Source organism: Rhinoderma darwinii, chromosome 2, assembly GCF_050947455.1.
Source record: "Rhinoderma darwinii isolate aRhiDar2 chromosome 2, aRhiDar2.hap1, whole genome shotgun sequence".
NCBI classification, from domain to species: Eukaryota; Metazoa; Chordata; class Amphibia; order Anura; family Rhinodermatidae; genus Rhinoderma; species Rhinoderma darwinii.
Window position 1 is genome coordinate 145182732 of NC_134688.1, and position 24803 is coordinate 145207534.

At 40.4% G+C, this 24803-nt stretch overlaps 1 protein-coding gene across 1 annotated transcript; it reads left to right on the forward strand.

Annotated features, from left to right (window-relative positions):
* The first annotated feature begins 311 nt into the window (after nt 1-311).
* KLF5 (KLF transcription factor 5) lies at nt 312-16553 on the forward strand. The gene is made up of 4 exons (XM_075850254.1): nt 312-645; nt 3541-4399; nt 5991-6050; nt 14562-16553. Exons 1-4 carry the CDS (start codon nt 475-477, stop codon nt 14738-14740), a joined length of 1269 nt encoding a protein of 422 aa, XP_075706369.1. The 5' UTR covers nt 312-474; the 3' UTR covers nt 14741-16553.
* Nucleotides 16554-24803: the final 8250 nt, after the last annotated feature.

Genomic DNA, 24803 nt, shown 5'->3' on the forward strand with positions numbered 1-24803 from the left:
TGGTTTTAGTGTATATATTTGTAGGTTGTGTGTCTGCAGTGTATGTTTGTAGGTTGTGTGTCTGCAGTGTATATATTTGTAGGTTGTGTGTGAGGTATTGCATATCTCTGTATTGAGGAGCAGCAGTTGTAAGCTGTGTGTAGTTACAGTACAGATGTTATACATAATAATACAAATCTTGTGTGTAGTCCCCGCCAGACAAACCCCTGTCAGCGCGGGTAAAAGGAGGAGTCTCAGTGCCGCCCCCTGGCCGCACACCCACACACTGCAGCCCCGCCCCGCACAGCGCATTGGCCCCTATGAAGCTCAAAGCTATCCCGCTGTCCAGCCCCGTAATAAAGCGGAGTACACACCCTGCAACAGGTAGCATCTCCTGCTCCGTGTCCTGCGCGCTCGTCCTGTGTACGGTACGGTGGAGTATCGCTCTTCTCCAGAGCCCGGGCTGCTGTTCTGGACTTGTGTGCAGCCGATGTTATGGCCACCACAGTGCTGACCATGAGTGCCAGGCTGGGCCGCTTAGACGAACCCGTCTTCACCCAGCTGAAACCTGTGATTGGTAATGGGGGGCAGATGCCTCATAGAGAGGACCCCGCATTTCCTGAAGAGATGAAGGGCCCCAGACTGTTGCCTGATGACATGGTGCAGGTAGGTAACGCTGCCTCCATACATTGCTCTGTACTGCTTCCCCATCTACAGTGCGCTGCCTAGTCAACCTGTATTCTGCGCTGTCTACCTGTTCTGTATATACTCTGCCTGGTGCCTGTACTGTTCCACCCCTGTCTGCGCTACCTGTACTGTATATACTCTGCCTGTACTGCCTGGTGCCTGTACTGTTCCACCCCTGTCTGCGCTACCTGTACTGTATATACTCTGCCTGTACTGCCTGGTGCCTGTACCGTTCCACCCCTGCCTGTCTACCTGTTCTGTATATATACTGCCTGCGTGTCTGTACAGTTCCACCCCTGTCTTCGCTACCTGTTCTGTATATACTCTGTCTGTACTGTTCTACGTGTGGTGCCTGCCTGTCTGCGCTGTCTACCAGTTCTGTATATACTCTGCCTGTCTACCTGTTCTGTGTATATACTCTGCCTGTACTGTTCTACGTGTGGAACCTGCCTGTCTACCTGTTCTGTGTATATACTCTGCCTGTACTGTTCTACGTGTGGAACCTGCCTGTCAGCGCTACCTGTTCTGTATATACTCTGCCTGTCTACCTGTTCTGTTTATATACTCTGCCTGTACTGTTCTATGTGTGGAGCCTGCCTTTCTGCGCTACCTGTTCTGTATATACTCTGCCTGTCTACCTGTTCTGTATATACTCTGCCTGTACTGTTTTACGTGTGGAGCCTGCCTGTCAGCGCTACCTGTTCTGTATATACTCTGCCTGTCTACCTGTTCTGTGTATATACTCTGCCTGTCTACCTGTTCTGTGTGTGTATATACTCTGCCTGTCTACCTGTTCTGTGTGTGTATATACTCTGCCTGTCTACCTGTTCTGTGTGTGTATATACTCTGCCTGTCTACCTGTTCTGTGTGTGTATATACTCTGCCTGTCTACCTGTTCCGTGTGTATATACTCTGCCTGTCTACCTGTTCCGTGTGTATATACTCTGCCTGTCTACCTGTTCCGTGTGTGTATATACTCTGCCTGTCTACCTGTTCCGTGTATATACTCTGCCTGTACTGTTCTACGTGTGGAGCCTGCCTGTCAGCGCTATCTGTTCAGTATATACTCTGCCTGGCTACCTGTTCTGTATATACTCGTTCTGTGTATATACTCTGCCTGTCTACCTGTTCTGTGTATATACTCTGCCTGTCTACCTGTTCTACCTGTTCTGTGTATATACTCTGCCTGTCTACCTGTTCTGTGTATATACTCTGCCTGTCTACCTGTTCTGTGTATATACTCTGCCTGTCTACCTGTTCTGTATACTCTGCCTGTCTACCTGTTCCGTGTATATACTCTGCTTGTCTACCTGTTCCGTGTATATACTCTGCTTGTCTACCTGTTCCGTGTATATACTCTGCTTGTCTACCTGTTCCGTGTATATACTCTGCCTGTCTACCTGTTCCGTGTATATACTCTGCCTGTCTACCTGTTCCGTGTATATACTCTGCCTGTACTGTTCTACGTGTGGAGCCTGCCTGTCTGCAAGGGTGTAATGGCTTTACTACGGTGTATCTGTATCGCCTACCTGCGCTACCTTCCTGTACTACCTGTGTTGCGTCTGGGACTAGGATCTTGACAAGTGCGCTGTTAGGTCAGGTGCACTAGGGGGCTGCGATGCACCCTGACAATGGTGCCACTTCCAGATTTTCTATTAGCAACGAGCAGCTCATGATATGTATTCATATAAATAATATTACAGAGGTCCCTGAATATTGTGCAGCTCCAACTCTCATATTCTGTGTGACGTGACTATGTTTTACAGTGCAGGTATATGACTGGCAGTGATGAGCACTGGACTATGGAGCAGAGTGACTGGCACAGTCTGGGCACTCACCCACGAGCTGCGTGCTATTTGGATAGTAGCATAGGAACAACTGGCTCTCTATTACCCACGCTACACATCAGAAATACAACACACTGGGACAGATCCACATGCAAACAACAGCTGGGCGAGCTAAAATCAGACTGGACTAACCGCAAACTGAGCGGCCTGCTCTTCACGGGCTCTATTTAGCAGATCATGACACGGCCTTGTTATATCATGTGTTGGCTTGTGACAATTAACCCTTTGCTGACTACTACATGTCGTTATTATTATTATGGATAGCCTATTGCATGATAGTCTATATAATATCCTATTATCTAATATGGTTCATCAGTATAGAAGGAGCGCTCACCCACCTGTTGTCTTCTGCAATAGACCCACCCTACAAAATCTATATGTCCTGCTCCGCAATGGTTAATATTTTTTATAATTGAGGCGTGTGTAAGTGATGTTGGCAATAACAATCTACAAGTCTTCCCTGGTAATGTAAATGCTGCAAGCACCGGCTCAATAATAAGCGGCAGGCCCATTGTATATTATTGGATGGACCTGTGGGAAGTGACTTGGACTTATGTTTGCTCAAGCTAATTTCGAGTGAATTATTACACTTGTTTTCCATTTGTCAGCTGATTCATATTGGGGAATGCTAAGGGGATTAGGAATGACTAGAGATTTTACAGTGCAAGGGGGAATGTAGCATTTGTCCATTGAAGAGTACATGATAAATGTTTTGCAGATGACTGTACTGGTAATATCAGCCTGCAGCCACCCACATCCTACAATGCACCACTTGTAATAGTAAGATCTGCTTGATATAGATCTGGGGAAGGATTATACATGAGAGTGCCGCATCTGCAATATTTGCTTGTTCAGATTACACGATTAATAATTTCCAATTGAAATCTAAGCAGGACATGTACGCCATTGAGTGTTTGCATGAACATGGTTCTTATCTGCTGTTCTGGTATGCCTATCAATATAGGATTATGCAAATGGTAATTAAAGTGATTTACAATTAATGTATTTATTTCTTGTTGACATGCAGACTAGATGCGAAATGGAAAAGTATCTAACGCCCAACCAAACTGCGGCGAACCTCATGGAAGAGCAAAGGAAATACAGAAGAGAGAGTGCATCGGGTATTGACCAGTTTTTCAGTAGCGACAGTGATGGACTGCCTTACAGTATCAACATGAACGTCTTCCTTCCAGACATCACTCACCTGCGAACAAACTTATACAAGTCCCAAAGACCTTTAGTCACCCGCATTAAGAACGAGCCGATAACCGTGTTCAACCAGCAGAACGATGTTACGGCCACACAGCCTCTTCCAGACTTTACCAGCATCTTCAGTTCTCACCAAAACACCGATATTAATAACATTTATATCAAACAGGAGCTGCCTTCTCCAGAAATACAGATTCCCGTGAACCCTCAGCACGGTCAGCTCTATCACCTCTTAAGTTCATCAGATATGGACATGAACTCCACAAACCAGACTCCGGTAATGGACCCTATTAGCAATGCTTCATTGTCTACCGAATTGTCAGGATTCAATACGCTCCCCTCCCCTGTATCACAGACCACAATGAAGCAATTTCATGCCATTCCCCAGTGTTCATACAACATGCACGGCCAGTTTATGGCACAGCAAGAGGCCACCTACTTTCCTCCATCTCCACCCAGCTCAGAACCTGGTAGTCCAGATCGACAGGCAGAACTCCTTCAGAGTTTAAACCCGCCACCTTCCTATGCAGCCACAATTGCTTCCAAGATGGGCATTCACAATACCAGCTTACCTGCAACGGTACCGATGACACCGGCACCTGTTCAGTCAGTACGCTACAATCGTAGAAACAACCCAGACTTGGAGAAAAGAAGAATTCACTATTGTGATTATCCTGGTAAGACACTACTAGTACTTAGACTTTGAAGACAGAGTAAATATTAATGCTTGGAAGGGGCATGATGCCACTTCACTAGACCATGACACCTATAATGTAACGTCTATACAAGAATCACTAAGCTTCGATATACAAATAGACCAAGACAGAGCTTTTATTTTTTCTGTAAAATGGCTATTCGATGCCCCACAGGGATACAGATAATAACTATAGCCAGAACAGGTTTACATAGCACAGGTCTGTAATGCAAAAACTGCACCAAAACTCTCCTGTGTGTACTAGGGCTTAAAGGGATAATGATGGTTGACATTGTGTTTTTGTTTTATCTTTCTAATGTTTATTGTATTACTATAAATGTGTGTGCATATATAACAATTCTTTTGCACAACGTAAGGGATTTGAAATCGGTACACCTGCAGAATTTGGCTTCACAAATATCAGAAATTAGAGAAAGGATCAGAGAAAGAAAGCTTTAAAAAGACAGAAAATGAAAGGAATTTGATCTTATCTGTGTATTTACCCTATGACCAAGAATTTAGCAGATTTCTTTCCTAAACTGATTAATCAGAGGAATAAGACTTGAGAGTCCTGACATTGTGGATGCATGGTAAGCATGCACCCAGTTTAAAAATTCTCACATAACGCTCAAGATGCCCTAAGTTTAAAGGGTTTGCCCTAAAAGGACAAGTGGTTGTCCAGGAGCACAAAAAAAAATAATATATTTTTTAAAAAACAGCGCCACTCTTGTCCATGGGCTTCATCTAGTACACAGATCGTGGACAAGAGTGGCAGGATTTCTGGTGGAAAAATATGTCCCCTTTTTTCTAATTCTGGACAACCCCTTTAAATCTAGTGCCCCTAGTGATCAAACTCAGAGCTGCAGTTGTCATTAACATGTACAAAGAACCTCCCACACATGGAAGTGCCCTTGGGTTACCCAAAAACGGAAATCCGTTTTAACAGCTTTTGGTGTAATGAAGATTACAACTATTTGTCCCTGTTTATTGTCTGTCACATGTGATACATTTAGGAATCGTTTATTTTACTGACAAATGGCAAGAAATGGTGGATAGCCTGTGGCATTTTCACTAGAAAAAGACTAGAATAGTGATGGTTCTGTATGATAATAGAGGTCAGTAAGGGAATGTAGTGATGTTTTAATGTAGCAATTCAATGTTTCATTCTGGCAATAGCTAAGTAACGATAAACTTTGCTGCACTTTCTGATTCTGGAATCTCCCCAGGCATTTTTAGAATGTAAGAATGCAGATGAATATGTGTGGCTAGGAATATCTCTGATAAATAAGTCGGCCTAATAAGAATAAATATACATGGGAGCTGACAAAGTACATCTGTTGTAACATTAATGAAGTTTTTTTTCTTCTATTTGCGGCACTAAAGGAATGTTTCCTTGAATGTGTGCGATACATTTCTATATAATGTGTGGAGCTTACATGTCTGCATTGTGGTTACCAGTAAGCTCAAAAGTGGAATCTGCTTCTTGAATTATAGATAGATTTTTGCAAACTTTTTGACACAATTTGCCGCTCATTGTATTAACCGTGCTTTCTTTTGTTTTTTTTCTATTTCAGGGTGCACAAAAGTGTATACGAAGTCATCCCATTTAAAAGCTCACCTGAGAACGCATACTGGTATGTGTATACATTGTTCATTTTAATGGTTGAGTAAACATTGTTCATAGAAACCTTCCTTTTTTGAAGTTTGTGTGTTTAGTATGTTTTTTCCCTTTTTAAGTCACTCGATCATGGCGAATTTTAGTCCGGTTCTTTGTTCAGTTCAGCAGTTTGTTCATTCTTTTCACTGCAAAAAATGTACATCTCTTCTACTACAGGAAGGTAAATTGCTCTCCTTTAATTACTGGTCAACTTACGGGGTTGTTGGAGATTAGAAACAGCACCCCACTTTTCCAATGGGACGCGTCTGGTTTTGGAGTAAATGGACTTTTTTTTTTATTTTATTTTTTAGTCATTTCAGACCAGCCCATAAAAAAAAGTTCTGTGTTTTTTTTTTTTTTTTGTTTTTTTTTAAAGTGTTTAGACCACAGGACACATTTTGTTCTATGATAGATTAAAAGTTTTGTCCAAAATGAGATAATCATGGCTGCTTTCTTCTGAACGCAACATCACATCTGTCTACAGGTTGTGTGTGGTATTGCAGCTCAGCTGTTTTCACTTCAATAAAGCTGAGCTGCCATAGCAGACACAACTCATGGACAGGTGTGTCGCGGTTACTGGAAGAAAGCAGCCATGATTTTGTTTTCCTGGAGAACCCCTTTAAAATTCCATTCCCAAGTTCTCAGCTCAGAAACAGTGACTGTAGGGCAAGAGGAAGCACTGAATGTTTGCACATACTTGTCCATATGTATCCATTCTTTTATTCTTTTTAACATAGTCATTCTGGCACATGGCACAAATTGTACGTAAGGCTTGTTCAGTTAAATTTAAGACCGGAGTGTACAACAAATGTGGCCCTGGCAACCCTACATAGGAAGTTTTTAACACCTTTAGGAACGGCCTATTTTGGGTCTTTAGGACAAAGCCGCTTTTTTTTCATCTCATTCCTAGAGCCATAACTTTTTTTTATTTTTCAGTCGATGTAACTGTATGCGTGCCATCACCCTGACGTAACTGTACGTCGAAAAGCAAAACGTTATTCCTCACCACGACGTACACATACGTCATGGTGCAAAAAGGGGTTAAAGAGATGATCAAAGCTTCATCTAGACTTTCTTGTATCTCATTCTGGGTTACCCTAGGGAAATACTGCACATTGCATCCTTCAAAAATGCACTTGTTACTGGGCCATGGCTGGCTCAATGAGTAAATGTCTCAACTTGCCTTAAAAGTTTCCATTTACCCATTAAGTCAGTCAAAATTAACCTTGAAACCAACTAAGTATATTTATTGACTATTGTTGCATATTAGTTGGTCTTCTATGCTATTTTCAAAATGTCATCTAGTTTGGAGCACTCTGCCCTGGCAATCTGGTTGATATTGGGATCATCATCATTCCTCTGCTAACTGTTACAATAAAATATATAAAAAATGTATGATCCTATTGTTACAATAGTTATAAAAAGCTTACACTTTTCTCAGAATAAATGTCCTTTTACAATGGCCCATTTTGGCCAGTACAACGAGCGCCGATCATCGAGACCGCTCCTTTCACAAGGAGCTAGTATGGGGACGAGCACTCGTTACTCCGATTGCTCATCCATTTTTGAGATTTGCTACCGTCATCGGCATTCAAAACGATACAATCAGTTGATGAATGAGCGTTTGCTCGTTCGTCGGCTGACATTTGCCCTGTTTACAGGGAAATTTTCGAGAACACGCATTCTGTGAACGCTCGTTTGCCCGATAATTGGCCGGTGTAAAAATGCCCTTACTAGAAGGAATAATCCACTTAGATGAAAATAATTAGAAAATTGCTATGGACACAGACTTTTGTTTTTAGCTGTTTCTTTTTCATTGATTGTTTGTGTGTAAAGAATGAATCTGAAAGCTGGAGGTTACTATGGAAATTTTAGCTTTGATAATTGAAGCAGTTATCTCTAACAGCCACTGTAAAAAAATAAAAGAAGTCGAACAAAGGTCTGTTTAACAGACTGTTACCATGCTAAACAAAACTGTTCTAAGCAATATGTGTTTTCATAATCCCAGCTTAAACATATTGCTATACAGTGTCCCACACAGATATTGAGTCATTGCTTTATCTTCTAACCTTGGCTCAGCACAGATCATGGCTAATTTATGGGATTAGCCAAGACCCATTCTTCTGTCTTTCCACATTTCTGGCAAGAATTTATTTGCTTGATGGAATCTCTTTTCAAGCTGCTCACTACAGAAATGTCAGGCGTACTATTGTGTGTGTTTTTTTTAATAGTTACTTCTTTATTTGTAATAAATTTCTCATTGTGTGTCTATCTTGGGTTGACTCAAGCATCTGAGCATGACCTTTCTTTTAGCGTCAGGGCTGAGCTGTGAAAAAAGTAATTGATCTACAATGCTAACATTGAATTATTTATGGTACTTGTACACTTCCTAACGTCTTCTCTAATTAACTTTAACAAGTTTAGGTTTCATTAATCAAGCGGTGTTTATATGGCGGACACAATGGTTCCAAGTGCTAATTCCTCCTTGTTTGTTTTTCGGCACTTTACATGTGCAGCCAGCCTATTCTCCGGCTACGAGCACTCATTAACGGACAATGTCTCTCTACTTTTTCCCATTATTTTTCTTTTATACAACAAGAAACTTTTTTTTTATTTTTATCTTTTTAATCTTAAAACCACTATTATTTAACTAAGTTGACTTCAAAGCAAATCCTAAATTAATAAGATAGTACCATGCAATGCAATTTAACAAAGCTTTGTTTAATATGTCTTAAATGGCCTTGGGGTATTTAGCAGTCCTGTTTATCTGGCCAAACTTGTTCCATAGTAATAGCTGACTATTCAAACGGCATTTTCCTCCTAATCTTCGTTTCATGACAATGGCTTTAAATCACCTGTGAATGATAACCTCCCTTTACAATCTGTCATTTTAAATAAAATAAAATGCCCAGAGCAAAGTTTGTCTGGTGCAAGGAGTCAAAACACTTTCAGCATTTCTTTTGTATCAAAAACCCCTCCGTCTTTTCTTATTATTTATTCAACCTTGCTGGTCCTTTCAGTCACTCTGAATACCTCCTAATAGATTTTGTTTCAGAACAAACACAGACAAGCTCTAATACTCGTGTTTGCTGGGAGATTCCGTCTTCTGTGGAGTCTTTGGATTTAGCTGCTGGGCAGTTACTTGGCAGAACCCACCTTCTCGGGAACATTTTGTGCATTGCAAAAGAAGTTTGCAACATAGCAGCTTAAAAAGACAAATATAGACGCTCCTCACACGGGCCGTTTCTGTCAATAAAATCACACACTTTCCAATAGAAGTGAGACGTTTCAAAAAAAGAGCGGTAAATGGATAAAACAACTGATTTCATTGGTTTATTACAAGTAGGGGCTTATAAATTTATTTTCATTATGAGAACTTTTTTTTTTAATGTTTACCTTATTAAGCCAGACAAGATGGTCTGCTCACTAAGATGACATTAAAATTATTCAAGCCGTTACTTGTAATACAGACAAAATGTTAAAAAAAGGAGGGTAGATAACATAACACTAATCAACTCCACTTTTCTGGGGATTGGTTAAGGCCCTTCTACACATGCAGATTGGCTGAACGAGCGCTTGTACCCAATATTTATCTTGTGTAAATAAGGGAGGGGGCAGACGACAAACCAGCTTGTTTGTCGTCTGATCACATAGTTTTTGCTGCCGAAAAAATTAACATTTGTCGACAGAACATCTCCTGACGATATGCAAACTGTATGGGGACGGATGGTCGTTCACCCCCATAATCACCATCATTTGCCTCATGCAAATAAAGCTAACGAGCGCTGATCACAATCTGCCAGTGTAAAACTACCCATACTCTCATGGTGTTGCAGACTGAGCAGGAGGCACAGGGTACTTAAAAAACATGGCACATTTTCCTCTGCCAAGTTTCTTGTCAGTATACATCAATATTCTGCTCCAAAAGAAAAAATATTTTCACTTGACTTGGCACTGCGTCCCCTTATCATTTACCCTGGCACATCAACGTACATGGGGTTGTGGCTGTTCTTAGTTCTGCAACTCAGTCCCATACACGTCCCGCCGCAACTGTATTTACGGGTACACAAAGACTGGGACATGATGCCTGGGTGATTGCCATAGCCCCTTTATTGAGCTGATTGGCAGATGTGCCATGAGTTAGACCCACATCTATCAAATATTGATGGCCTATTCTAAGTATAGGCCATCAATATTAGAGGAGTTACAGCCTTCTCCCATTGAAGTAAATGGGAGAAGGCTGTAATAATGTGAACCGCCGCTACAAGTGTGTTGGCTATTCACAGTGTGAGCAGTAAAGGAAATGAGGGGGAAGCAACACTCCTACGAGCGAGCGCTGCAGCCCCCCCAAAACAGCTGATCGGCGGGCGTGCCGGTAGTTGGACCCCGACCAATGAGATATTGATGGCCTATCCTGAGGACAGGCCATCAATTTCTGAGGCCTTGTAAACCCCTTTAATATAACAGAAAATCCCTTTAAAGGAAGAGTGCGTGTGTGTGGTTTTTAGTGGGGGCACGTATTTGGCTTGTACAATATGTGGTTGGCTGTTGAAAACAATCCATTCAGAACTGCCCTCCTAACAGATTATGTCATACATCATTTGTGTAGGGGTCTCACTATTTTCTGTCCCTGTCTGCTCCCTTTCATATGCATAGCTGTACAATATATAATGGTAATGGACTTGATGAACGTGACACCCATATCGAGGTTAGGCTTTTTTTTTTTTTAACAATACTACGTTTATATTTTAAGTTTATAAGTTTGGTGTAAACCAGGGTGTTTTATGTGATTTGTGAATACTCTAGTGTAATTTAACATCCTTTTAATATGTGTGACTTACCATTGGGGATTAGCGGTATCCATGTTGCGTCTCAGGTGATACTTGTACAGTCTCAAGTTGCATTTACAATTAGCAGCAGTTTGTTATGTTTTATTGATTCAGGGTTAGTATTGTTTGTCCTGTAACACGTTGGAAGAGAAATGAAAGATCTGTCACGGGTTATATTTAGTATGTCATCAAAAGCTATACAAGTTTTACTTCAACTTATCTTGAGGAATTTTTTTTGTGTCAATCCCTCTAAATGACTTGTTTCGACTGTTATGACCAAATTGACTGCTCCATAAGATGACCTGTTTTACTATCTGATGCAAGAATAGCACACCGGATAACCAAATAGCTCCACGTTCCAGAATAAAGGAAGAATCCATTTAGAATATTTGGTATAAGAATCCTAACCTAATTTTATAATTGCTTTTAAGAATTCGGAAATAGAATAAAGTGTAGATCTTGATAAAAAAAAAAAATAATGGCATAAAATCTCTGCCAAGCCATCTAATAGTCTCTATAGTTAACGGAATATATAAAAATATACCACACTCAGACCAATAACTTGTCTTGCTGTTGAACAGCTGAGCCTTTGACTTTGAAACACTTCAGCTATGTTACGGGAATCATCTAGCAGGGGTAAAGCGGAGGGCAGTCCCATCCCAGTCCAGTCCAGTGCATTGGAATGGCAACTAAAATTCATCATTTCATGGTTTGCTACGACCATTCACATAGGCAGATAGTAAGCAGCAGATGTGTAGCTGGTAACTACTGGGTCTCGGTTCAAAAGCTATACGAGAATCCACCACCACCAAGTGCTATCGACACGTTGGATGTCATGCTGCTTAGGACCTACTTAGAATATATATATATATATATATATATATATATATATATACATATACATACACGCAAAATGTATTTAGTCGTAGAATTTAGGCTTCGTTTACACTAGCGGCATGGCTTCCATTTGTAACCGAGGCATGACCACTATGTCGGCTCTGTGGTCCATTGGGATTGTAGAAGTCTTGATGAACTGCACTACTCAGTCAGTAATCCCAGAAATGCAGAAGGAAACCCAGATGACCCTAAGAAGATATGCCCCATCACCTTTGCATAGCCATTAAAGTACCACTAGTTTTTTTTATGATGCGGAAGGCCTGGCTGTGACTAGAATGATCATGAACTTTGAGTGGAATGATTTCTTGTATACTGTGGTTACTTTTTATTCTAAAACATGACTTTAAACGTTAAGAAAACTCTGTTAAATAATTTTATATAAGATCCACAAATTCCATATTGCGATGCTATGTATTTGAGTTAGTAAGAGCCCTGTGCCTGCCACAGCAGTTAAGGAATACACAAAGTATAGGTCTGTTTTCTGGCAGCGCTGTGCATGATATTCCTGGCTTGGAAAGAAACGACTAAAGTGTGCTATTTGGCTGTAACTTGGTACCAGTTTCCGCCATGATGTTTTACTTGAGCAGTGCTGACATTTTAACAAATGCCATAGAAGTTCTCTGAAGTGGAGGAGTAGCTGCATTTCGCTGCACAGTAAAATAGCTGTTTTGATCCAGTCGTCATGTTCCAGTAACTGAACTTAAACACATTACTCTTTAAAGAATAGTATTTTTGATTTAACACTCAAGACGTTGGGGGGGGGGGGGGGGGGAGCTTTAGACTCTCTTGGAATGAAATCAAATCTCTGCTGAACATTGTGTGAATTGCGGATTATCTCTCTGTAATCAAATCTAACAGCTCATCCCTGTTGTTTCTTTGTAGATTATTATTTTTTTTCTCAACGATTACTTGTCACTAGACTTTATCGCATTTACAGGTTAAATAGGGCAGATGAGTCATCCAGGTATTGTCATTCTGCCCAACTGTATAAGTCTCATTATTTTTAAATGGTAAATTAGGGCACCTACTACATGACATAATATTGATTCGGTCTCTAGTTCTGGATTTGATTTGTGCGTGGTCATCAGATTCTTTTCATACTAATCTTGATCACCCAAGCATTTAAATGTTAATATAGATTTCTTGGGAAACTTGGTAAGGCCTTAGTTAGGCTTGTGTGGCCCATAATAAATTGCCTAACACGTGGGGTACGGTATCACAGGTGCTTCTAGGGGAAAACCTGTTCCGATATGCAGTATCCAATGAAGTATTTGTGTGTGTGTGTATGGTTTGTTTGTTTGTTTTTACAGCATTATGCATGTTCCCCTTGAAATGCATTATTGGAGATCCCAAATACAGCCATCAGCATGGGTCCTTAGAATAACATAAGCCAGGACGGTCTATAAAAGTCTAATACAAGAGCACCACAGTCAGACCGTTTTGAGTTAAAATCGGAGAAACATTTGTTGCTTGCTGACTGCAGTATTTGGGAAGGATACCGTAATTGCAGCCAGTATGTATTATTGTGCAGCTCCATATTGAAATTGGTGCAGGCTAGTTGTAAGTATACTTGAGAAATAAAATATATTGATGTTCCAAGTCTTCTACTTTATCCAGTGATCTGTCCATTCAGGCCACCTCCATGTGAATTAGATTGACATGAGATTTTGTGAAAGAAATTAAGGGATTTTCTGTGGAATTTGTTTAATAGTGAATGACTAAGTCTTCACATAGACATAATAGGACTTTTTGAAGAGGCATGAAAGAGTTAAAGTCAAAATAAGACCTTCTCATATGTTATTAATTCACTGGAAATGTATGAAGGATAATCCGTGGAGCATACATAAAATACATGTATTTAGCTCTCATTAGAGATCTATGTCTTTTGACTTGAATACTCCTCACAACCTGAAATTTAGTTTTTGGGTCTTGTGAATGGTCTAGATAACCAGAAGTAGCCTGCTAGTGTGAGACTTTATAAAGCTGTTTGCTCTATGGTGACCGACTTCTCATCATTACATATACAGTCACATAGAAATAGTTCAGAAATGACTAAATAGGAAAACATTAGGAGGCAGTCAGAATAGCATCTAAGTACAATGGAATTATAGTTGTGTGAACATGGTGGTCATCTAATCTCGTCTGCAAACACAAATAGGTTTGTGAAAACTGATAGTAAGATACTCCAAATGGAGAGGGTTTTTTTTGGGATGTTGTCATTTGTATGACAGCCACTTGACTCAACCTCTTGGCCTACTTTGTCATGCCATTGAGAATGACACCGGCTTCTGCTAGGCCAGAACATCCACCTGTTAGCAGATCATTTTTATCTTTGTGGGCCGTGCAGGACTGGTATGAATGATATAAATCCCTTAGTAGTATAGGAATTACAAACCTTTTCAACTATTATTATTATTATTATTTTCTATATGTATGAGCTGTTTAGTGTTTTTGCTGCCCTCACGAAGTTCGTATTGTCCATGCATTGTTTGATAGGAGTGACGGAACCATTTTAGTAGGGGTTCTTCAGGATCGGAAGACCACTTTCCAAGGACACTCTCATGGCTTAACTGTTTGGAGCCACTGGTCTACCTATTGTGTAGAAACCAGCTTCCGCTCTTACCGATAGATGTGCTCTGGACTACCTCCCACTGAGGGCAGTCTTGAATATGTCATTGTATCTCATGTAATTATGAAAACACTTCACCAGGCTTGTCATGACAAATCCGTATTTATAGTTGTTTCACGGTTATGTTTTGCAGGTGAGAAGCCATACAAATGTACATGGGAAGGATGTGACTGGAGATTCGCTCGCTCAGATGAACTGACACGTCACTACAGAAAACACACAGGAGCCAAACCTTTTCAGTGTGCAGTTTGCAACCGGAGCTTCTCCCGCTCTGACCACTTAGCTCTTCATATGAAAAGACATCAGAATTAATCTGGATTCTACCAGAAGCTATTCTTCACTATGCAAAGTTTTTGGTTTTTTTTCCCTACTGCCTCATCTCCGTAATTTCAAACAGTGGTAACTCCTTAGGTGGTTACTACATAACAAACTCATCTCCGTTCTAATGTGGACTGGTCTATTAAGAGGTGGATGGGAAAAGACTGGAAACATTTTTTTTATTTGTGACATGTTAAACTACAGAATTATTGTCCCTTGAATATTTTATTCAACATTTCTATTACACCCCCTCCCCTCCCCATTATATAGTAGTTGGCAGGTTTCATCTCAATACACATTATTTACATCTCAACACACAATGCTGTTAAGGTTGTTTAGCAATGTTTTGACCAAAGCACTGTCTTTACTGTTACAGTGTTTAGTAAATGAAATGAGGTCACAGATGACTGCACGCAAAGGACAAGCCATAATATAGAAAAGTTTAAAAACTTTAATACTTGAGCATGCAACTGCAGATTTTGTCTGTTTCAATTTTTTTTTTTCCTAATCTACATTGTCATCTGTCTCTGGAGTGTAGCCTTCATTGACCATTTAAACTGTTTTTGTTTTGTTTTTTTATTATTATTTTTTTTAAATAAGCATTTGAAAGCTAACACCCCAAATAACGTAGCTTTAGGGTGTATTTACATGAGTCGTCTCTGCCGCAATTTTTATGCAAATAAATACAAAAAAAATATATACCCTTCAAATCCTGCACTGATGTCTTGTAACTAATTTTATTTATACATAAATCTATTATGTTGGAAAGGCTTTTCTTTAGTACGAGAGTCTGTACATAGTTTGATAAGCTAGCCCTTAATATTGCAGGTCTTGTGGTCTCACATGGATGTCACTCCAGTATAGTTCCCCATATGCATGCGTTTCATCAGTTAAATACAATAATGAGTTAAATGCCACCTGACATCCAAAGGAGAAAATGTTATTAAACAGTTGGTATTATGTTGCTGTCCTCTGTGAGGTGGAAACAGTACAAGTTTTATTTTTTTCACATTACAACCCAACTGCACTAAGGATTTTTTTCCTATTTTTACTGGAACATATATATCTTAGGCCTCATGCACACGACCGTAGCCATGTGCATGGCCGTGATTTTCGGACTGTCAGCCGCGAGCCGTCCGCATATCGCGGGCCATGCACATGGCCGCGGCTATTATTTTCAATGAGCCTGGACCGCAGAAGACGGCTGTAATAAGACATGTCCGTTCTTTCTGCGGTCTGGGCTCCCGGGCCATGCATGGACCGTAAAAACTACGGTCGTGTGCATGGCCCCATAGAAATGAATGGGGCCACAATTCTCCCGTGGATTTTCTGGGGAATTGTGGCCGCAAAAGCACGTTCGTGTGCATGGGGCCTTATTCCTGTGATTTTTACAAGACATTTTTGCACTCGTTCTTTCATTTATTTTTTAGGGGATTTCAATATTTACAAATTTACATATATATTTTAAAAAGCCAAAACACTAATGCAAAAATATTCATTATGTAGGTGGTTATTTTGTTTTACAACATTTATGTTAATGGACACGGTAATTTTTAGAAGTTACTATGCAGTTTACTTACATATTTTGCAGTATCTTATATGATAATAATAATTATATTTCTAAAGAAGATTCGATGAAGGTTTTTTTGCCACGGAAACTCTTGTGCTGACATATTCAATAAAAAAAATAACATTAAATGGACAGGGTTTCACTCTTAAAGATTGCTGTATTTTCTTGTATATTTATTTTTTTTGGTTCATGTTGGTGTTTTGTTCTGTTTTTCATTTATTTTTATTGTAAAATTGCTACTGTATTTTAGCTACTTTGAATAAATTAACATTATTGTCGTTCTTTTAATTGTACTTTTAAACCTGTAAATACATTACAAATGTAAATAATTTTGTACAACACTTTAATTGTTTATACAAAAGATGTGCACATTTTGTTGCTTTATTGCCTTGTATTTTTATATTTGTTGTTATTAAAAAAAGGGACAAATGACTGTTTCCAGAAAAAAAGAAAAATTTTCCTCATATGGATTGTCAATAATAAACTGAAGTGCCTAAAATTGACCTTTTACGTTTTGTGTACTCATGTAAAATCAAATGTATATATTTGTAAACTATACATTTTAATTTTTTATAGCAAGACTTGTCTGTCCAAAAGGGTAAATTCCTTTTATAAATATTTTCTATGGCTAGATCTATCTAGAGATTCCTGACCCTGCTCAGTGTTTTTGCTTCCCTCACTTAGGTCTCGCTGTACGGCAGCACACAAAGTCCTTATAGCTCCTTGTTTAAAGAGACTGTCACCACATTAGAAGTGTCCTATCTTCTACATAATGTGATCGGCGCTGTAATGTAGATAACAACAGTGTTTTTTAGAAAAAATATCATTTTTGACAGAGTTATGACCTATCTTAGCTTTATGCTAATGAATTACTTAATGGACAACTGGGCGTGTTTTACTTTTTGGCCAACTTGGCGTTGTACAGAGGAGTGAATGACGCTGACCAATCAGCGTCATACACTTTTCTCCATTCATTTACACAGCATATAGTAATCTTATTACATCACTATGTGCAGCCACATAAACACCGTAACGTTACTGAAGTGTCCTGACAGTGAATATACATTACCAGCCAGGACGTGATGTCTATTCAGAATCCTGATACTTCTGTAGCGTTTCTGTGAGATTTACAGCAAGTCAAGCGTAATCTTGTTTTAAATGACAGGTAACATCGTAATCTCGCGAGATTACGCTTGCCTTGCTGTAAATCTCACAAACGCTACAGAAGTGTCAGGATTCTGAATAGACATCACGTCCTGGCTGGAGGTAATGTATATTCACTGTCCGGACACTTGAGTAACGGTACTGTGTGTTTGTGGCTGCACAGTGGTGTAATAAAATTACTATCTGCTGAATAAATGAATAGAGAAGTGTATGACGCTGAGTTGTCAGCGTCATACACTTCTCTCCTCAACGCCCACTTGGTCAAAAAGTAAAAGACGCCAAGTTGTCCATTAAGAAACTCATTCGAAAAAAGCTAAAATAGGTCAAAACGCTGTAAAAAATGATCGGTTTTCTAATTAAAAAAACACTGCTGTTATCTACATTACAGCGCCGATCACATTATGTAGGAGATAGGGCACTTATAACCTGGTGAAATTAGAAAATGTATGTAATATATGGTTTTCATCAGCTTTTTTTTAATACTAATTTTTGCAGGTGCTTTTTGTAATCCTAATGTTGACATGTTTAGCATTATTATAGTCTTTTTTTTTAGTTAGTCATGTTTACTATTTTGGTTTATTATGAAGTCGGCATTATGATACCAGCATAGTTAGGGTCCGTTCACACAGTTTTTTTTTACGCGGAACCTGCGTTGGAATCCGTGCCAAAAATGTCAAATCAAAATCAATGGGAGTCAGAACAACCTGCAGCGCTAATTTCTGAGCGTTTTTTCCGACATACTTTGCCCCGGTCCTCGCATCAGATTCAATGGCACAAGCAAAAACTGTGGGAATCACAGAAAAAAAAGCATTAAAACAACTCTGGCATAATCTGCCTCAAAATTCCTGAAGGATTTCTTTGGGCATGTTCAGAGGTGGCGGAAATTTAGTGCTGCAGATTTTACTGCGAGTTTGCGGCAACTATGCAACGAATCTGCAACTAAATTTGCACATTTGACCGTTAGTTCAGACGTGGTGGATTTATCAGCGGATTTGCTGTAGATTTCAGCCTTTTCATTGCAAAGGCTGATATCCGCAGAGGAAATCCACTACTTTTTCTAAATGGACACTGCATTCTGCGGAATGTAATTTCCGCACTACAAGCTAGTTTCTGCACTGTTATTTTACGTAATGTCTGCACTAAGTTACCTAGAAAGCAATAGAAGCCAAAGGAAAAAAGTCTGCTACGGATTTCCCCGGTCTGCAAAGGCCGAATTATTATTATTATTTTTTTTTTAAATCGGCCTTAGGGCAAATTCTGACGTAGCGGGGGGATTTACACGAGCGTGTGCGTTTTGCGCAAGCACAAAAAGCGGTGTTTTGCGTGCGCAAAAGGCACTTAACAGCTGTGTGTGTCATCACATAGGATGTGCGGTTGCGTGATTTTCACGCAGCCGCCATCATTATGACACTCCGTTTGGATGTTTGTAAACAGAAATGCACGTGGTGCTTTTCTGGTTTCATTCATACTTTTGACTGCTGTTGCGCGAAGTGCTTCCGTGTGGTGCGCATGATTTTCACGCACCCATTGACTTCAATGGGTGCGTGATGCGCGAAAAACGCAGAAATATAGGACCTGTCGTGAGTTTTACACAGCGGGCTCACGCTGTGCAAAAATCACTGACAGTCTGCACTGCCCCATAGACTAGCATAGGTTCGTGCGACACGCGTGAAAAACACGCGCGTTGCACGGATGTATTACACATTCGTGTAAATCCGCCCTGAGGGAGCAGTCACATGCGGCAGATTTTGTTGCAGACATTTCTGCGACTGAAAATCGGCTCCATTTATCTAAATGGGGTTGTCTCAGCAGAAGGTGTACGGATTTCTGTCAGTTTTATTTAGATGAATAGAACTGAATTTTAGTCACATAACGCGCACACAGTGGTAATTGTGCAATAAAGAGCCACATTACCCCAATGTAAGAACTGCATGTAAACATGCATGTTTATTTCCTTGTGGTTTTGGAGTAAACTGTTCCAGTAAAAGGTCTCTAGAACTTTCTGTGAAAAAAATCATGTAAAGTTTTATTGTGGTTGTGGCTTCCCTATTAAAGTTAATGTGAGAAAAAAAACACGATTAAATCCAAGAGGGGCATTTAAAAATGCAAACATTTTTTAACCCCACTGTAATGAATGGGATTTCAAAAAGTTTCATTCCTTGCAATATTACCTCGAGTCGCTTTCACGTGGAAATACAATCAGTCCTTGCCAGTGGTTTTTTAATCTAACATTCAGATAACTATATTTTTTCCATTATAATATCGGTAAATCCATGTCCTGTCAGTGTTTGACATTATTAGGGTTTTTGTGTATTCTAAAATTGTGCTCATCGCTAACATCATGTCAGTGTGTTCATTTGTTATTTTTAACGTGGTGATGGCAATATTTTGTTGCCAAGGTGGTTGAGTTGTGATGTCATTGTTCTCATGATCAGCATTATGAAGTCAGATGTTGACATAGGCAAATAATGGTCTTGGTCCCGTTATGATGTTAGTGATGGAATTTCATTTATCGTGGGAATTTTGCTATAACGAGTATTCGTGTTCGTTTTGTCATGGATACTGTATTATTATGATCAGCATTAGAAGGTCAGTCATGATCATAATGGGAATACCGGTATTTCAACGGTTATTCTTTTGATGACAAAGTTCTTATTCCATTATGTCATTGTTGTCATACATGCCATAGGGATAACATGTCAGCATTATAATATTAATATTATCGGAGCAATATATATAAAATCTCTATTTGAACAGTCTGCATTATAATGCCATTATGTAGACCGGTTGACATGGTTAGAAACCTATATAGCAAATGATAAACAGCACTTCAAACTTGTAAGTTCATATTTAAGGAGGCTCTGTCACCAGTTTATAACTTGCCTTTCTCCTACCTAATCTAATAGGCACTTTGTTGTAGATAGCTAACGCTGTGATGTCACATCCTCCCGCAGGTCCTTCACCAGGGCGATGGAAGGTTGATCAGACCCCCTCCAGCCATGCCAAGAAGTTTATCCGAATCTGCAGCGGCTGGAGGCGATGTCTGTTCAGTCTTCCATCGCTCCGGTGAAGGACCTGCGGGAGAAAGTGACGTCACAGCGAGATCACGCTGTGCTGTGAATCAAGCTGGGCTGGAATGAAGAGAAGTGTATGGCGCTGATTGGTCAGCGTCATACACTTTTCTATACAACACCCACTTGGTGAATAGAAAAAAAACACCCAGTTGGGCATTTAGAAAAATTTTGCATAAACTGAAAAATTTTCATAACTTGGTCAACAATAAACGTTTTGTTTTTTAAAAAAAACCACAGTAGCTATCTACATCAAAGCGCCCATTAGATTAGGTAGAAGATAGGGAAGTTATAAACTGCTGACAGCCTCTTTAAAGATTATGTACACCTTTGAAATCGAAGTCGATCAGTGTGATTGGTGCAACTTTCAAAATACGTTTTATTAAAATTATTTAATTATTATTTTTTTTGATACAAGCGCTTTGTATTTTGAATACAGAACAGCTGAATAGTGCGCGAAGACCTGAATCCGTCAGGTCCGCAGGACTGACTGATTCAGTTAAAGCAGGTCATGCGTGTCAGAAGTGTACATAGCCTTTAAACTTAGATTTTTATTAAGGTTTCACATAATCCCAAACATATTGTAATGTTGCTGCAATGTTTTGGACTATCGGTGGTAATTTCTCAAGCTATAGAAAAAGTACAAACCAATAATAATGTCTATCATATACAATATCACATAGCTTAACCTGATATTGGCATTAATGCAGGTATACAAAAAATTGTAGTAAGCGTAGACTCTACTGTATAAGGGTATGTGCACACGATAACCACCATTACGGCTGAAATTACGGAGCAATTTTCAGGAGAAAATTGACGGCCGTAATTTTGAGCTGTTCTTCATTGAATTCAATGAAAAACGGCTCAAATTACGTCTCAAGAAGTGTCCTGCACTTCTTTGACGAGGCAGTCATTTTACGCGTCGTCTTTTGACAGCGACGCGTAAAATGACAGGTAGTCGGCACAGTACGTCGGCAAACCCATTCAAATGAATGGGCAGATGTTTGCCGACGTATTGGAGCCGTATTTTCAGGCGTAAATCGAGGCTTAATACGCCTCGTTTACGCATGAAAATAGGTCGTGTGAACCCAGCCTTAATACAATGATAGTGTTATGGGTAAATGATAGTGTTGGTGATAAATGATAGTGTTTGGGATACATGGTATCTGTAAAATTGCCAACATGTGTGTACTGAATCTAGTATGGCAAAACGGGATTGGAAGCAGTTACTAATGGTAACCTATTGTAGTCCTCATAGAGCATGTATTTTGTATGGAAGAATAGCTAGCAAGTAACTTTGTACCTATTATGTCCAATAGCATCATAAGAACAAGTGCCAACTAGAGACAGACGTATTGCTATTGGTACGTTTAATGACCTCATATGAAGTAGTGCCAGATAAACACATTAATTTTGCACTTAACATGTATAATAACCTCATAAGGACAAGTGGCAGTTAGAGACATTCAAATAGTATACATGATAAAGCAAAGTACTCTTACAGGCAGCATAGAGATAGTGGCCGCAAACAAATAGAGCAGTACACAAAGCGTGACATGAGGAAATGGTTACCTTCGGAAGCTCTGGTTTACTTCAGAGTAGGGTTGTCACGAAACCAGAATTTGGACTTCGACATCGGTACTTCATGTAGCATTGCGATACTCGATACCAAAACGATATTTTGCCAACAATAATAATAATAGAAAAAAAAAAGTTCTTCAATTTTCTGATGTGAGGTGCGTTGTGTGATGAATTTTAAACCTCCATCTGCCTCACATTAATAGTAATTAACCCCATCATATTCCTCAGTCATAATGGACAACATTGGGTTATTGTGTTAGGTCCGTGATGGGGTTAGTTACTATTAATGTGAAGCACATGGAGGTTCAAAATTCATAATCCCTCGTGCCTCACATTAATAAGTGAAAGAATCAGTTTATTTTATAACAGTGTAAACATGAATGACGCTATAAATGTGTTATTACAGTCGCGATGATACCGAATGTGTATATTTTATGTATTGAGACTTATTTTAATGTTTATTGTAAAAAAAATGTTTTTTTTTTTATTAAACATGACTTTTTTTTTTTTTACTTTATTTTTAAACTTTAATGTACTGGCATATATCTATATGCCAGTAAATTAGGCTGTGTACTGATAGTACACAGGCAGTTGTTCGGACATACCTAAGTATGCCCTAACAACAGGAAATATGGTCAGAAAGCCCTGGGTTCCTTCAATAGACCCTGGGCTCTCTGCCCATATATGGTATGTCCCTCGATCGCATCACAGGGATTCCCTGTGACATGATCCAAAGGGCATCCCCATTCTCATTTACCCCTTGAATGCTGCGGTCAGCTTTGATTGCAGGATTCAGGGGAATAGCGGCGGAGGTCAGAGGTTTCTCTGATCTCCGCTGTTAGAGCGGAGCTGCGGCTGTGTAATACAGCCATTGCCCTGCTCCTGACAATAAGTGCACGTGCGCGGTCATCATGAGGTGATGCGGCCGACTGTGCTCTAATGAGACAGAACATGGGGGTGTTTTGCAGTGCGCCCGCCATGTTCTGTCTTCAGTGCCGGCAATCATTAGTGCAGCGCTGGTCGCATCACATCATGCTGACCGCGCGCACACTTCCCAGGAATCAGAAGCGGGGCAATGGCTGTATCACACTGCCGCAGCTTCGCTCTAACAACATTTATGTATTACTATACTAAGCTGTGCAGACACACATCGAAGTATCGAAATACATGAAATAACGGTATTGAACCGTTTCAGGGTGCACGGTATCGAAACAGTATCAAAGTGTCGATGAATCGTGCATCCCTACTTCAGAGTGGGAACCTGTACCTGGTGGCCATATGAGGGGGTCTATATATATATATATATATATATATATATATATATATATATATATATATAAAGAAGCCCGCTTGTCAGCTGTCCACATTGAAGCTGGAGCGATGTCTATATGTGGGAACTGTGCCGGGCCAGAAGTGACACGGCTATGAGCGTTCCACTTATATTTGGAACGCAAAGCTTGCGGTTCAAAGCTACTGCGAATGTTCAGACCCATTACAGGTCACTGAGCAAGTATGAGATGTGAGGAGAACTAGGGATGTTTTTAATGGATGCCATAGTATCTGGAGCGCTGTGTAGGGCAATAGGGCATCACTCGTGCTAGTGTAGTTCAAACACTTCAATATAGGTAATTGTTGCATGTATTGATAGGTAGAGTCTGTTAGTTGATAGTTGGTTTAGATAGAAAGTAGCGAATTATATTTTGCAAATTTGGGCATACAGCACAATACAATTAAAAAAGCTGAGGAATGGCATACGTCCCAGATCCGGCGGGCCAGTCCCGGTTTCTCACTGCTGTCCCGTCGTCCCGGGCGGTCTGTAAATGTCCCGCTGGGCGCTGCATCAGAACAGCTGATCGCTGCTGACTGCAGCAGCGATCAGAAGAAGGCAGGAGTCTTGCGGCGGTGTCCTCACTGGGATCGATGCCGGCCCATGAGTGGACCAGTCCAGTCAGCTGACCGGTCCCGGGCCGGCATCGACACCAGTGAGAACGCCGCTGCAAGACTCCTGCCTTCTTCTGACTGTGAGTGACGTGTCCCGAGTGACGGCCGTGTCTTCCGTCGCTCGCGCTCTCTCTCCTCCTCCTCCTCATAGTGCAGAGTGCATGTGAGGAGGAGGAGGAGGAGGAGGAGGAGGAGGGTCATTTTTTGCTCCCTGTAGGAGTCGGAATCCCCAATCCCCGGCCGGGGATTGGGTATTCCGCTACAGGAGAAGTGAGTGGCTACACTGTCCATATATGGACATAGCGACGTCACTCACTTCTGAAGCGGAATCCCCTACCCTGTGGCTGGGGATTCGCTACAGAAGAAGTGAGTGACCACACTGTCCATATATGGGCACAGTGACGTAACTCACTTCTGAAGCAGAATCCCCGACCCTGTGGCCGGGGATTCCTCTCCAGGAGAAGTCAGTGACTACACTGTCCATATATGGACATTGAAGTCAGTGACTTCTCCTGGAAGGGGGGGATGGGTGGAACCTACAGGGGGCTGGGTGGCATTGCAACAAATTTAAATTAAATTCATCCGACTTTAAAACGGACAGGAAAAAAAAACGGATGCAAAACGGGTCAAAATCGGCCGTTAAAAACGGCAACCCGGCCCGGAACAGAATCAGAACGGATGCAAAGCGGCCGTGGAAAACGTCCCAAAACTACCCTGTCGTGTGAATAAA

Excerpts from the sequence above, each read along its gene's own strand:
- KLF5 (XM_075850254.1), top strand. The coding sequence starts at position 475 with ATGGCCACCACAGTGCTGACCATGAGTGCCAGGCTGGGCCGCTTAGAC. Across the intron at positions 4,400-5,990 it reads TCACTATTGTGATTATCCTG|GGTGCACAAAAGTGTATACG; the intron begins GTAAGACACTAC and ends TTTCTATTTCAG. Across the intron at positions 6,051-14,561 it reads TCACCTGAGAACGCATACTG|GTGAGAAGCCATACAAATGT; the intron begins GTATGTGTATAC and ends TATGTTTTGCAG.